This window comes from Etheostoma spectabile, chromosome 20, assembly GCF_008692095.1.
Source record: "Etheostoma spectabile isolate EspeVRDwgs_2016 chromosome 20, UIUC_Espe_1.0, whole genome shotgun sequence".
In the NCBI taxonomy this organism is placed as follows: domain Eukaryota; kingdom Metazoa; phylum Chordata; class Actinopteri; order Perciformes; family Percidae; genus Etheostoma; species Etheostoma spectabile.
The window spans coordinates 8888139-8903603 of record NC_045752.1 but is presented as its reverse complement, the minus strand read 5'-3'; the positions used below and the strand labels follow the sequence as shown (position 1 = coordinate 8903603).

The 15465-nt window shown below is 38.9% G+C and overlaps 1 protein-coding gene and 2 long non-coding RNA genes across 3 annotated transcripts in view; 1 reads left to right on the top strand and 2 right to left on the bottom strand.

The window, feature by feature from the left end:
• Nucleotides 1-2240: 2240 nt before the first annotated feature.
• mboat2a (membrane bound O-acyltransferase domain containing 2a) overlaps nucleotides 2241-15465 on the top strand; it is a 43671-nt gene continuing 30446 nt past the window's right edge. Inside the window, exon 1 of the mRNA XM_032499507.1 lies at nucleotides 2241-2540. Coding sequence (XP_032355398.1) covers nucleotides 2457-2540 — 84 coding nt within the window. The 5' untranslated portion in view covers nucleotides 2241-2456. The remainder of the gene's footprint in view (nucleotides 2541-15465) is intronic.
• On the bottom strand, nucleotides 2827-4079 carry LOC116669604 (uncharacterized). Its single transcript, XR_004326823.1, has 3 exons — nucleotides 3923-4079; nucleotides 3587-3661; nucleotides 2827-3407 (listed from the first exon to the last, which is right to left on the bottom strand). It is a non-coding gene; the product is annotated as an uncharacterized LOC116669604 (long non-coding RNA).
• The window catches only part of LOC116669602 (uncharacterized), a 13227-nt gene continuing 9606 nt past the window's right edge, over nucleotides 11845-15465 (bottom strand). The window contains exon 3 of the long non-coding RNA XR_004326821.1: nucleotides 11845-11857. This is a non-coding gene — a long non-coding RNA (uncharacterized LOC116669602). The remainder of the gene's footprint in view (nucleotides 11858-15465) is intronic.

Here is a 15465-nt window from a genome sequence, read left to right as displayed (position 1 = left end):
GCACTGCAGCACAGGTGCCCCTCAGGGTACGGTGCTCTAACCCTTCCTTTTCACCCTCTACACCTCAGACTTTACTCACAAGACCACCCACTGCCACATCCAGAAGTTCTCTGATGACACTATTGTCAAGCCATTGTTGGATGTGTTTCTGAGGGGAACGATCTAGAATACAGGTCGGTTATCAGGGACTTTGTCAGCTGGTGTGAGCTCAACCAGCTTCAGCTTAACACCAGCGAGACAAAGGAGATTATCGACAATTTTAGGAGGAAAACATCCCATTTCTCACCGGTGAGCATCCAGTGATCGGACATTGAGGTAGTGGAGAGCTACAAATTCCTGGGCGTTCACCTGAACAAGAAATTGAACTGGACTGACAACACCCATGACCTCTACAAGAAGGGCCAGAGTCAGCTCCATCTGCTGAGGAGACTCAGGTCCTTTGGAGTGTGCAGGACTCTCCTCAGGACTTTTTATGACTCTGTGGTGGCCTCTGCCATCCTTTATGCTGTGGTCTGCTGAAGGAGGGGCAGCTCGGACAGGGACAGGAGCAGACTCAAAAGACTGATCAGGAGAGCGAGCTCTGTCCTGGACTGTCCTCTGGACCCCATGGAGAAAGTAGGGGAGAACATCATGGACGACACCTCTCACCCGCTACATGACACTGTGGGGTCCCTGAGCAGCTCCTTCAGCAGCAGACTGAGACACCCCCGGTGTCAGAAGGAGAGGTACCGCAGGTCGTTCATCCAAACCGCCGTCAGACTCTACAACACCTGCACTACCTGATAATGTTGTAGTTTCTGTTTCTGTTTTTCATTCACTCCAAACACTCTGTGTATAGCTTTATTATCTGTATTTATATTTTTCAATTACAAGTACTTCCTTTTTCAATATTATTTATGGTCACAGGTAAATACAATTTATATTATGGTTACCTACTTTTGCTATAGTATTTTAATTACATATTCAATTTCATTTTAACCTCACTGACTTACACTGCAATATTGATTTTTGTACTATGGCAACCACACTTTACAATACCTTTTTTGACGCCACTTTACATCCAATCTATAGTCTGTTTAACTTGTTTGTTTATTTTTTTGCTTTTACTGTAGAAAACTGGTGCTGCTGTAATAAGGGAATTTCCCCACTGTGGGATGAACAAAGTATTATTTAATGAATTAAAAAACCTTTTGCTCCTTACATACTTCATATACTTATTTCATACATATTTCATATTCAAGTTTATTTATGTAGCCCAATATCACAAATTTGCCTCAAAACTACTTCATGATGCAGTCAATATTTTCCAATCAATATTATGGGAAAGGTAATATCCTGCCTTATGTTTTTGTTTATTTTTCTTCTTCTGTCTTACAACTAAAAAAGAATATATAAATTGACACAAGAAACGGGTTACATCTGGGTCCTATGATCTATTGACAAAATACATCTAATAAAAAAACTATATGTCCATGTCTAGATTGTTAAATGTTTGCACAATGTCAAAATGTGTGTGTGTTTGTGCGTGTGTAAAAAACCATCACTGGACTCATCGTAGTCATTTCCTCAAATGAAGTCTGCCAAATGCCCCCTTACATCACACTTTTGTCCTTCATGTGTGGAATGCTATAAATGTGAAAGGGGCGGGGCAAAGGGTGGGGAGTGACGACAGTCCCCATTATTCAGTTACAATTTGCTTTGAAGACTGTAAATCAAGACCCTTCTTCCTTTTACAAAGTGTTATTGGCTGATGGATTCACGGTCTCCACACGATAGGTCAAAATATATGGTTATAATAACGGAGGGCTGGTCTGCCATCTCTCCACCCACATCATCACCATGTCTATTGTTGTCACAGAGACTCTGCTATTAAGATAGTTCATGTCTTAGGCCTACTCTACTATCACAGTAACCATGGTCCAGTCGTGGGTGGCGTACAAATATTTTTTTAAACTGGACGAGCAGGCGCCAAAAATGATAGTTAGCAAAATTGCTCTGTTCGTGTAAAAACCGGCGCAAATATTACTTTTTGACACAAGACATATAAACCTACAACAAATGATCACAACATGAACACTTGAACACCAGATATTGAGTATATGTTAACATGTTTTGGCCAGTAGAGTAGGCTGCTACCTAAAACATCCCCGCTTACGCTAATTTAAAATATAAGTGCTACAGCGATAAAACAAAAACCGCCACGGTCGCCGACTCCTACTGAACGATACGACGTTAGACCGAAGAGAAAGTGGTCGAGCAGTGAAAATCTCGTCGTGGTTTTGTTGCCTACTCTTTGTTGGGTGTGCGCTGTGTGTGACAACCGTACAGCCCGTCGCAACAACAGCAGCAGCGGCAGCAGCGGCGGCGGTGGTGGTGTATTTATCATCGCAGCAGCCGAGGGGAGTGAAAGGAACCGGAGGAAGGAGAAAGAAAGGATTTACGGACACCGACCAAGCATGGCTACCCAAACGACAGCATCATGCACTGGATCTACTCTTTTGCAGCCAATCAGCGAAATTATCAATCTCCCTGTTGACCAGGTATGTTTTAGGATGGAGAAAATATCAATACACGAACCGTCTGACTTTGATAATACATTTGAAACGGCACAATAATCGTAGTTAGCTAGCACAAGTGAATATAACATTAGCAGAGACCGATGATGCGCAGCGCTGTTTCCCCCCCCCCCCAAACGTTAGCTTAGCCTTTAACGTAATATGTTAACGTCACATTGCGGATTTACTCAAAACGAGTGCAGAATATAACAGTTTTTTTCACTATCATCAGATAGTCCCCTTTCAAAAGCCTAATCCAGTGGTTCCTACACTGGGCTCCGAAGCCCCTCTGAGAGGCTTTGATCTGCCTTTCACTGGATTAACTGTTACATTTCACCAAACATTAACTTTAAGTTAACGTTAGCCCTAGAATAGTGTGTAGGCCGCAATGACCAATCTGCTAAATGATACCAGTTTTGCATTGCTAAGAAACGGACAACAACATTTAGTTTTTATGTAAAATGGTTTCCAAAGATTGAAAATGTTAGGAACCTGTAACGTGAAATTGCTCATGAAATCATGTTGGAGTTGGCATGACATTATTCGATTCAAAGGCACTTGAAGCACTGTTTGGAGAAAGACATGCAGTTTATATTTTGTATTCAGGCAAAGCCTATGTTTTAGAAGTCCAATCCTTTAGGAGTTACAGTTTGTTTAGTTTTAGATTTGCAAACCTAAAACAGGTCAAACGATAGTTAAAAACAAACATGTGGCTCATGGTTAGAGATGACTTTGCTGGTCACCATTGCTCATCTGGGATAACAGAGAGCACCACACCTTCTCTGTCTCTATCTTCTCACATTTTGAGGCAGCGCTGAAATGGGTAGGGCGACCACTGTAGGTGAGATTAGCCTGGAATAATGGGATTATTGTTAGCTAGTGATCATTTTCTGAAGTGGCATGCATTGCAAATGTCTGAAAACGTTTGCATTGCAAATACATTTTAATTTTCACATTCACAGGCACCACACCTACTCAATCGCACATGCAAATGCAAAGCACATTAGCATAGCAGTGATTACAAAACTCACCAGAGCCTGTGGTGGTGTGTGGAAGCATACAGTCAAGTAGATACAGCATAGATCCGAGTTTATTTAGACAGGCTCCTGTGGAAAAAACACACATTTTAAGTGCCACTTTGGCTTGTTTAATTTAAAGATATCCCATATTAACTAAAGGGGGGTACTCCAATTACATTGCAATTTTCATTGTTTTTTAATGTGGTGCATTCTTAAATGTCCCTCCAAGTTATCTGATACCCACAATGTGTTACCCACACAGTAGCAAATATTGTTTTAATAGTAAGAACATCAGGCGATGTTCTCTTGCACTAAAAGTACATTTTCTGGAATGAAACTCAAGTTTACCAGTGTGAACACCAGGAATCCACTGTCATGTCCCATAATTTACACCATCAGTATGAGTAGCACTTTCTTGTGTAGATCTAGGATAGATCTTTCCTCACAAATGGACTTCTTTTGGATTCTTCTTATGCTGGCAACGTTTTGCTGTGCAATTTTTTTTGCCCAGTGTCATCAGCGGCAGAATCCCTTATTTATCTTACGCTTTCCTTATCAGCATGAGGTCACATACAAATGAGTCTGTTTCCTGCTCCTGCCAAGCACTCTCATGCAAGCATAATGATTCACTCTTCTCTTCACACTGGAACTCAGTAAAGCCTTGTTGTACATATGTTAGTATTCTCAACTCTGTGATAGAAAACGTTTGCATGTTTCAAATCATTTAAAAAAAGTGTTGGTGGTTCACAAGTGTGGCCACCACTTTTAGATAAAATGATTTTAAATATAATGTGGAAAAATCACGTTTATTTGCCAATGAACTTTGTGCTCATGTAAACGTACACAATGTGACTAACCTCTTAACTACTTGTCTTGTTGTGGATCAAACAGCAAACCTATGCAACCATCTTTCATTTTCCTTACTTCCTGCTTGTGCAGACTGAAATGTTGGATTATGACTCTTTCCAGTTTGTGTGAGGAATCTTGCTGAGAGAGCTTTCACCTTTTAAAGTGATCTGTCCGCATCATAAACTCATTCTCTGAACTTAGAAGAAAGGTTCAAGTGCATTCATTACTGTGCCTCTAATAAGTCAAACAGTGAGTATACCTTAATGGAACCTCACAGTGTCCTCTACTTTGTTGTAATTTATTATTACAATAAATACTTATAAGTATTATAATCATTATTATAATGTAATTTGTAACTGTTTGAAAAACTTTTTGGATTAAGCTGCTCCATCTACAGAGCATGCCACTTTTTAACTCAACATAACAGATAACAGCATTAGCATGATACATACAACAATGCTACAACATAGTTTTACATTAACATGATGGCTACAGTTTATTCATTTACTACATTGCCAATTCTGATCCTTTACCCTGGGACCATAACCACATTTGTTAATCATGAACAATAGTTTTTTGCATGTTCTAAAGTAGAGCTGGGCGATATGGAGAAAATCAAAAATCACAATATTTTGGACCAACACCTTGATGTCGCTACTGTAGTGTTGGCTATTGGTGCTTTTGCAAAATGTTTACACAAAGAGATTTTTGATAATCATCAGTACTGTGGATATGATGACTAAGTGGGTAAAGGCAAATAATAGAACAGTTACAACAGTCTGGAAAATGACATAACTTTACAGTAATTTAGCCTTTAAAACCAGGAAAAGGCAACACTTATATACACAATATTATGATATAATGATATCCAAAATCTAACATGATATCTAGTCTTGTATCATAATCTCGATATAATATAAATTCTAAAGCTTATTTTTTGTCTAGACTTTACTTTAGTGCCATAGCACTGTAGTCTGAGGAAGTCAAGCAATTGGCATTCAGGAGATGAGAAGTCACCCACTGTGCCATGTATTTGTTTATTGAAACATTCATATTGATTTATTCTTGGCTATGTTTAGTTGTTTCTCGATTTTAAATAAATCCTGGCTGAGTGGCATTGCACAAATGTTACAAATAGTCTAGAGTCTGACTGCTTTGTTGGACAGGTGTCACCCTTGTGAAAATGTGGTTTGTTAGCTTCCGGCCAACTGGGTGCCCTACTGTGCCCGGGCCGCTGTCAACACCACAAAAAATCAATACAGCCAATCAGATACAGTATGATCTGTGTGGCCCACGGACATCGACACTCATTTTTATGAAGCTGCTGTAGTGTGGTAGCTCACTGTATGTTGTTAGGACTCTATGTATCCCATGGGAGAGACAGGCCTGGGCACTGGCCTGTGTCAGAGCTATAATGGGAGTTGTGAAATTTGAACTGACACTGTGCTTCTCCTCTCTTCTTATCTCTCTTTCTTTCTTTTTCTGTAGCATATACAGCCTGTTCCTTCTCAGTAACATGCTGTTACTACTTTGACTAAGTCCTCCTGCATTTTGTGCATGGTGGTTCAGGGGTTATGGTATTAAAAATTGGATTAATAGGCTCAAATCACACATCTTGATCCCAAACTGTGTCTAACCCAGATTTGGTTGTATTAAGCTGTTGTTCTGCTCATCATAAACCTTGTGGAGTGAAGTCCATGTATATTATGAAGTGCTGCTCATAGCCTTGAAGACATTGACCTGACAGTGTTCATCAAGAAAATCGTTGACATTTTACTGCATCTCATCCGGCCTCCCTCCCACCCTTTGCTTTAAACATCTTCTTGTTTGGCTGCTGCTATAGAACTGTATATGCCCACTGGACTCTCAAAAGATAACTGTATTAAGACAAGTTTAGTTATATTTAATATCACCACATGGCACACAAGGACTTGTACTGCTTTTTTTTTTTTTTTTAATCTCAATCCCTTTAGGGCTAGAGCTGGCCATTTGACTTAATCAGGTCCAATTGGGTGGAACTTTTGCTTTTTGGTGTGGAGGATGCATGTTAATATCACACTGGTATGCTTTTCAAGCAGACATCATTTGTGCCAGAAATCTGGGTACTTATTTAATTATGCGGAAAGTTTTCTACTCAACTGAAACATTGGCATTTAGCTATTTATTTACTATTGATTGATTGATCTTAAGATGTTTACTTCCTCTGAGGCTTTCGTATTTTGTTAGGTTGTAGCATGAGCTGAGAAGTCCTGCCACAGCTGCAGCTATTTCAATATGTAGCAGCTGGGCTGCTGATGAATCCCTCCACTGGCCTTTTCACACATATACAATGAACCATAACAACTTGCTGTTTGTTTGTGCAGCTCTTCATTGTCGTTGAGTGACTGATGCATGCCTTTCCAAATTGTCAAATGAGATGGTATACTATATCTTTTGTGTGATGTATTGAAGGCTCTAGGTAAAGGTGGTTTAGCTTCATGGAAGCTTGCATCTAGCAGGGTGACAGCATTACAGGATGTCTCATTGGAGCATGGCAGTGTGGAAATTTCCACCTGCACCGTGTTGTGTTTGCTAGACAATCTAAACCTCATAAGATGACTTTAATGATGTGGTTTAACCCTTAAAAAGTCTGGTTTCTTTGTTCTCAGGGTTATTTCTTTGGCATAATATTTATAAATGGTAAATATTTACTATTTGGATCAGTAGAGATTTTGGATGATGTGAGTGTCAGCAATGACCGTTCCTGATTGTTGTTGACAAGCGTGTGGTGGTACTGTAAACTGGCTATACTTGACAAATACACTTCTACCTCACTGAGAAATTATGTCCAGTGGCTGGCACATTGCTCTGAATTGTGTTGCACTATTAAATGACAAAAGAAATGTATAATTTCCAGCTTTGCTATTTTATCTCAGAGCAGCGGAACTTGAATGTTTCTATTGAGGAATATGCAGTAGGCATGCTAGTGTTATAGCTCATATATCATTTCATTGTTCCAACAATGTCTGATACCAAGATGCAGTCTTGGCATTAGGTCACATTGTACAGGCGGTGCTGCTGTGTGTCCTGTGGTCACAAAAGACTCGCTGCACAGCTGTACAATCAGTCTTCTGTTAAATGTGACATATTGGATTGCAGTTTGTCACAGTCGACGGCCATGTATTTTATCACAATAACAAGCCCGCTTTTGTTGTTGCTGTTGCATTTTCTGCAAGGCTATTGTACTGGAGGCCTCCGAGCCCACACAGTGCTAAGGGTTTGACCCCCCCAGCTTTTCTTTTATCCACTGACAATTCTCTGCCATCAGTGACACACGTCTAACCATAGATGACTTGACCAAAGGGTTAGGGATAACCAAAGATGTTTTATATCTATGCGTCTAACTGTAACACACCGCATGGATTGGTTAAAATTAGTAAACTGAAGTTTGAAATAAATAGTGAAAAAATGCAGTGAGGACTGGCAGTTACTGTAAAAATCATGATGCTGATATCTTTGAATCTTAGTAAAACAATCAGAATACGTATCTCATTAGCACTAATGTTAGTATTTTCCTCAATGAGTGGACTTTAAGAAATAAGGTTTTGAAAAGTTTTACCTAAAGAATCAGAATTTGGCTTCCCTCTGAGGTACCCTGCTGCTGAATGAGTCCCCAAAGCCCCTGGCTCGGGACCGCTGGTCTTAATTTGAAGCCCTCTGGTCCCCTTTGTCTTTAATTGGGCCTCTCTGGGAAATCTTATGCCTTAAATTGATTTCTTTCCCCTTGGCTCTCTCTAATGAAATGTGCTGTCTCCTGCCATTATTAATATTATTATTATGGTACACAATCAACACAAGCATGTGTGAGTCCTCGTGGGAAATATGGAAATAGTTGTTGTTATGTTGTTAACATTACTGGGTGGTTAACAGCAGCTAACACAGTGATGGTTTACAGACAATGCAAATCTTCATACAAATAGCTTAGACTTTAATTAGGCTTGTCTGTGTGTGACATTTAATCCAGGGAAACAGAAGAATTGATCATAGAAGAAGAGTCAGTGATATCTTTAAGAAGGCCAATCCACATGTTTATCCAGCACAAATAGCATTGTGTAATAATTTATCTTGGATATAAAGATAAATATTCTGTATTGGCTGATTATAGTTCATTAAATATAATATTAGAGTAGATACATTTGCTCCAGTGACCAGTGTATTAGTATTAATAATGTTGTTACTTCATAGAGAGATGAAGTCCTAACATCCCATTCTTTGTTATACTACGCTTCTGTAACTCAGTGCAAGCTACCATTCAGCATTTCTTTTCTTGGGCTTACTGAAAAATTAAGCATGTTCTTTAGGTTTATTTTACATTTTCAGCATCCACTTTCTTTCTTGATTTTAACAAATCAAGAAAGCCTCAATTTTAACAAACAGCTATTCATTTGCTAGCATACAAAAAAACACCTATGAAAAGTAACTGCATTTTATTTCTATGGTATTCATCATTTTCTTGCCATTATACTAAATGAATCAATACAATGTTAAATGAGGCCTGTGTTATGTTAGGGAAAAAAGTATTGAGTTCTGTGTCTTCTGCAGTGCTTTGTCCCTTGTGATCGAACAAAACACATAGGCGGGGGCTTTCTTAATGTAAAGACAGGCAGGGAAATCTGTGCATCTGTCATTCCTCTTTGCTCTGAAGTGCTCTGCATTGCCTCGAAAGTGGATGTCCACATGACTCAGCTTAGTTTAGTTCCGTTGATAATGCTGTGATGAAATGAGGGTTGGTGGATTTGGTTATTGGTCACAGTGCATGGCTGGTCGGTACAGAGAACATTACAGCTTCAAATTACAGGCCAAGCAATTAGACATATCTGATCTTGTAGATTGTAGATAAATGCTAACAAGCAAACACAGTGTTGAATATTTGTCTTTGGGTATGATAGGGCCATTGCAGTTCATATTTTTACTTATATAGTTGTAATAGTAGGCATTTTACAGTCTAAAAATGTTGGTAGCTATTATGTTCAATTTTCAGGCCACCTATGCAAACCATAGACAGTAAAAAAATGGAAGGCTATTAGAAGCACTTTTCTGGTGAGGTTTGAGCGTTACTGCGCAGCCTTCAATTACGCTTGAAGCCGGAGATGTGATGTGAGCAACCGGTCTGAAAGTTGTTAACCATCTGGTAGCTGTGCCAAGAGAAATCTCAATAATTCCCAATCTTGCAGAGACGGAGAGTGTATGTATACTGTATATTATGAGATAACATAGGCACAGGCTAATTATTGCTAACTAAAATGCTAGTTAACATTAGTAATTAAACCTAAACAGCTAATGTAAGTCAAAACTGCCTGCAAGCTTCTCCTGTACTGTTCGGTAATTCCTCTACCATGCAATAGTAAGTTGCGTAGTTACGACACAATCGTTTGCCTATTTTTACAGAAACGTTTTATACATTGTCGTGTTTCTTTAGAAATAAACAATGGACAAATAGTGTTTAAACGCTTCAGATGTAAAGTTATTTGTTGTCAAGGTGACGCCAAAATGAATGCAAGTTAATAGGATGCTAACCGCAGGTGATGGCTTGATAGCATCAAATTGGCTCTGTAGGTTTTACTCTTTGTCGAGGCTAGCTTACCCCCTTGATGCAAACATAGGGCTGAGGCATATATATTATAGATAATATATATATATATATATATATATATATATATATTTTTACAAAACTCTTATGTGAAACAGCTGCTACTTTCTGGGTTATTCACTGCTTGGCCAGGAGTCCAATGAGATGAAGGAGATGCATAGAATATAAATGAGAGGACATGGATAGTTATTAGTGAGACTTTGCACTTATACTAGTAATTCCATTGAGGTAAGTGAGTAAGGGTGTTCAGCTCATTGTCCCTCACAGGACACATTCACCAAACCTTTGTCACCTTACTTTTCAGTGGCTGTCCCCTCCAATAAATGGTCAATCTGAGTATTGATCATCCCTAACTACAAATTGCACTGTCATCTGAAAAGTTGGGCCACTAAATACCAAATTGATTCACAATGTTTACTCCTCAGGGCTTTATGCCATTGATTCCCTTGAATCTTGTCACTTGTGCCACAAATGTCTATATAATCTGTGCTTTAAGTGGTATACCTACCATTCAATTTAATGTTTTACAAGTTATCTCTATAGTCTAAGTGAAACACAGTTATCAGGACGCTTGTCAGACTGCACTGGCTGGATTTATCGAGTAACGGGCCTAATTATGACTATACTAATTTTGCTAACTTTAGCAATCAGCAATAACAATCTGTGGTTAGGAAAGATTGGGATTTAGGTATAAATGGACCTGTGATAAGGGATATATAATACCACAGTTAACTCACTTTAGTTAGTCTCACTTTCCCAGACCTTCCTCCATAGCGCTGTGGGGGAGGGTCTGGCTACTCCACACATAATTTTTGGATGAAAGAAAAACATGCTCTGGTTTATTGGCATTTCTTTAAACCAATCACAATTGGTCATGAGTGTTCCACCAAAAAACATGAGTGTTCCACCAAAAACATATGTTCAAAGGTTGTTTTAGTCATGCAACAGAAAAACTCAGATTGGACAGATAGTATAGTTAGCTGTCTGGATTTGCCCTGCAAAATACCATGCTGATTGTGTCCAGTCAATAAGGTTTCAGCAGTTTACATCACCCATGTGTGTGTGCCTGCCACTTCTGTGTTTCTGAGTTATATCTGCTGCTACGTTTTAAAAGAAAGTGACTGCAATAAAGTAGCAATTGACTTTCAGTATCGGTGTTGTTTCAGTATTTGTGTTGCACTCGTTCTCTCTCGTGAGGAATGAAATAGGGAGAGAGATGAAAAAACTTTGTGTATGTTGTAGTGTGCTACCCCATGTTGTTAACTGCTTTTTTTGACTGTAAATCACACTCATAAAATGGGACACGGCTTCAAATGAAACATCTTCCAGTGGCCGTTAGGGAAGTAAATGCTGTCAGTAGTGACATAGCCGAACAGTGCCATTATAGAACAACCACAGAACATTCACCCAGCCAGCAAATGTCAGTTGCTTAACATGCTTATGTAACATTTACTGTCTTTTGTAACATGACAGAAAACCTGCTTTTTGTGCTGTGTTCTGTTCTGATACTTGAGCATTATTGTGAAGTTTTGAGTACTGGATTTTGAGTGGATTTTTTGCTGTGAATTACATAGTCTTTACAAAGTCTGCATGCTCCACTGTAGATCAACACTTACAAACTGAGTACTTGACTACAGAGTCTTGCCAGAGTGCAAAGTCATTTGTACAGATCAGATGCTTGAAGGTTGTCTCCTCACTCTTAGCACACCATTGAGGACTTACTGCATATTCAGGGCTGTATCATAGCAACTGACTGCTTTCTTTTTTCATCTAGGTAGTGGTTGCCAAGGCTGGGAGTTTATTCTCTGAATTCAATGCCATTCATTGCTACACTACCTATTGTTACAAAGTCATTAGGCCACTGATCCTAACTGAGCTAATGAGCAGATAAACACCTTTTGTAACACCTTGGTAATACAACTGACCTTTAGTTGGGGCAGAAGTAGGGATTCTAGTGGGATATGGCATGTTGGTATTGTTGAGGACTGCAGATATTGTACTATTTGTCTTACTATGTGTCTTTTTGTGTGCGTGACTTGAAAGTTTTCACCAGTAGTCACAAACGGACAGTTGTTTAAGCTCATAATGGGCTGCTTTACTGGGCAAAAAAAGACTATCCTAGTTATCAAAGGGCCTCAGTATTCATTAATGATGCTTTATATTTTTGTTGGGAGTTTGTGCCTCCAACCCCCAGGGTACCCCATATAACTCTTTTTCCAAATTGATAGTTACAGAGTAGCTTACATTTCTGGCCTAACATTTTTGGTGTGTTTTTCCTGTTAAATGTAGATAGACATCTTGTTGAGATACAGGCCCACATATAAATGTCAAATTTTTAGTCCCTCACATAAAAAGCAACATCTTCTTTTTAGACCACCCATACTCAATGTTTAACATGGAGAAATCAAACAGCCACAATAATGACATGTTGCAGTTTGCAGAAGGGACACAACTCGTTCAGCTGTTTGTTAAATATTACTGATTAATAACAGCAGGGAAGTATTTGCAGGGTATGAGACATGGCCACGTGGTAATGTCTTCACCCGTCTTTGGCCCCATGTAAATTATGCTTACATAGAACATAAAGTATACTAAGCAAGCTGGGCACAATCCAGGATACACAAGACCTGCATGAGTAGATAATTTCTACCTGGGTGTTGTAAGTGACCCTCTTTTACACTAGACAAGAAAACAGCAACAGTATCTGCTGGCAAGTCTGTGTTGGCTCCAAATTTGGCCAAATTTGCTAAGAATACATGCAGAAGTCTCTCTCTCCTTGTGTCTCTCTGTGCAAGTAATTCATATTATAAATCAAATGGTTGTACAGCTGGTAGTTGTTTGCTAAGAGTTACATAGCGAAAGGGGCTATTAAACAGCGCTTCCTGCTTATACTTTTATACATTAACATTATTCAACACTGTGGAGGAGACATGCAGCATGAATATACTGTATCTAATAGATGATGTAATCAGTCAGCAGTAGACTGCATCTTTTAATTGTACCTACCGCAGACTCTTTCTTAAAAATATTTCCCTCTATTCATCTGCCGCTGTAATTATGTGTTTGCTAGAAGTTGCATGCATCAAAAGGGGTAAGTGGTGTTAAACAAAGCTTGTTGAGAAATGTCAAAGGGACAGTAGAAAAGAAAGAAGGAGCCTATAGAGACTGCACCCAAGGGTACACGGACATGGTTGGCACCCTGAGTCTGCATGGCCCACACAGGACCTTTTGTATAGTGTAGTATCTAATGATTTGGGACTTGAATCAGGTTCTGTTCAAATTAAACACTGTGGATGCAAAGGGGGTTTGCAATGTATTTTGGTCATGAGTTGAAGTGAACTTTGGAAGGGATGTTTGGGCTAAAAAGTGATGACTTGGATGTGATCTTCGGTTTGCCTCGTAGCATATCCTATATGTTCTCTAACATGTGACTTAAACATATCCTATATAAAGTATGTCTAATGTATTGAAAGGGTGTTCATTGGGTTACCACTCTCCAAGCTTCTGCAGAGCTTGTAAATTGACGCTGAATCTTTGATATAATAAAGTTTATAATCAAGAAACAGTGTCGAGGCGGCTTTCTTTCGACACATAATCTAGCCTTGTTGTTCAGACACCCCAATAGAGTGTAAACAATCTGTTGCTCTGCATTTGTTTTTTCACTGACATGGTAACATACTGTTTAGTACAAATGCCTGAGTGGATCAAGCCACTCGTCACTGTGTAAATGCATCCAGCTGTGATAACATTATTTCATCGTTACACTTTCCCAATGGGCACCAGGATGACTGCTCAGAGCACAGAGGGTGTCTCTGATCAAAAGCAGCCTTGTAATCTTTGCTTGCAGCTTGAGTGAGGATCATGTGTTTTAAGAAAGTAGCCACTTGTTCTGGCCCAGTACTGCTGGCTACCTTGCGGGGTATGGCTGACTGTTTGGCTTTTAATAGCCGTCCTGACTGTAGAACCTGACTGGGATCTGTGGATCATCTCAGAGAGGAGAGCGCCACACTGCAGGCTTTAACTCTCCATGTGTGTGCGGTTCTGCATCAATGAGTGCTTCCTTTGTGCTGCTCCTATCTGTTTGGCATGTTTCTCATTAATTCTAGCATCAACACAACACCACATATTTGCAATTGTAAATCATTTGGCTGCATCTGCGTGAATGGGTCAATGACGAATAAGGGTTGGCAAGATAACAAATCTTTGAAAAACTTTCTTAAAAGCATCCTTGAGTTTTGTTCAAATGTATAATTTGTGTTTTTGTGTATTTTATCTCATTCTAAGTAGGATTCGCACCAATTCTTTAACAAAAGGTAGGATCAAATGGACCTAAAAATGGTAAATTGTGTAACCACAAAAGAATGATAAATATTTACTATTTCATCCACCACATATTATGTAAATGTACTCATAAGAATATAACTCCTATTTCAAAATTTCACCCAAAAATAGATCTGATTGGGATTACTTAGGGGTCGATAATTAATCTGACAATTTTTGGATAATAACATAATCAGCATTTTTATGTTTTTTAAATCAGGGCAGAAGTGAAGATCCACTAAGATTTTTTTGTTCAAGTGTTATACATTTTCTTCAGACCTGGAACAAAGAAATGCTGCTGTTTGCTATTGTGTGCAGCACTATTATTGTTACGTGTTATTTATGAAAGTTTGCAGATTTGTGTTCTGAGAAGTTTGATAAATGTTGCTAAATGCACTAAACTTTATTTTTTCTTATTCTTACTGTTTTTTTTTTTTTTTTATTAAGAAATTTGCTCTTTCTTAGCAAGTTACAGTTTTTTGTACAAAGTTATGACGATTGCACCACCTACAAATATTTGCCATTATCCTCCAAATATTCTCTTAAAATTGATTAAAACCCCAAACTTTAGAATGTGGCCTCTAAAAAAATAGTATAATAATAAATTTAATTAGACCTCATAGACACAAGAACAATTCACACAAACACAAAAGTCTGCTTGTCTCTTGAAGTCATGACTTGAATGACTTGTGTCACATTTATAGGACTAAAGTAGTCATCACAGTGTGTGTGGGTGTGGTGTGTGTGTGGGTGTGTGGTGTGTGTGTGTGTGTGTGGTGTGGGTGTGTGGGTGTGTGTGTGTGTGTGGTGTGGGTGTGGTGTGTGTGGTGTGGTGTGTGGGTGTGGGTGTGTGTGTGTGGGTGTGTGGGTGGGAGAAAGTTACAGTAAATGACTGCATAATACAGTAAAGACTCACACTGAGCAGAAATGGAAACCCTGCACTGCAACATGTCTTTCGATTTAATTAAAGGTTAACATTCTTAAGTTGGCTACAGTAATAGCTGCCATGCAGATGCTATGCCAGTATGTTACCCCTTCCGAAGCATTTATATATAAAATAAAAAAACAGAATATATTGTGATACAGAGTGTGC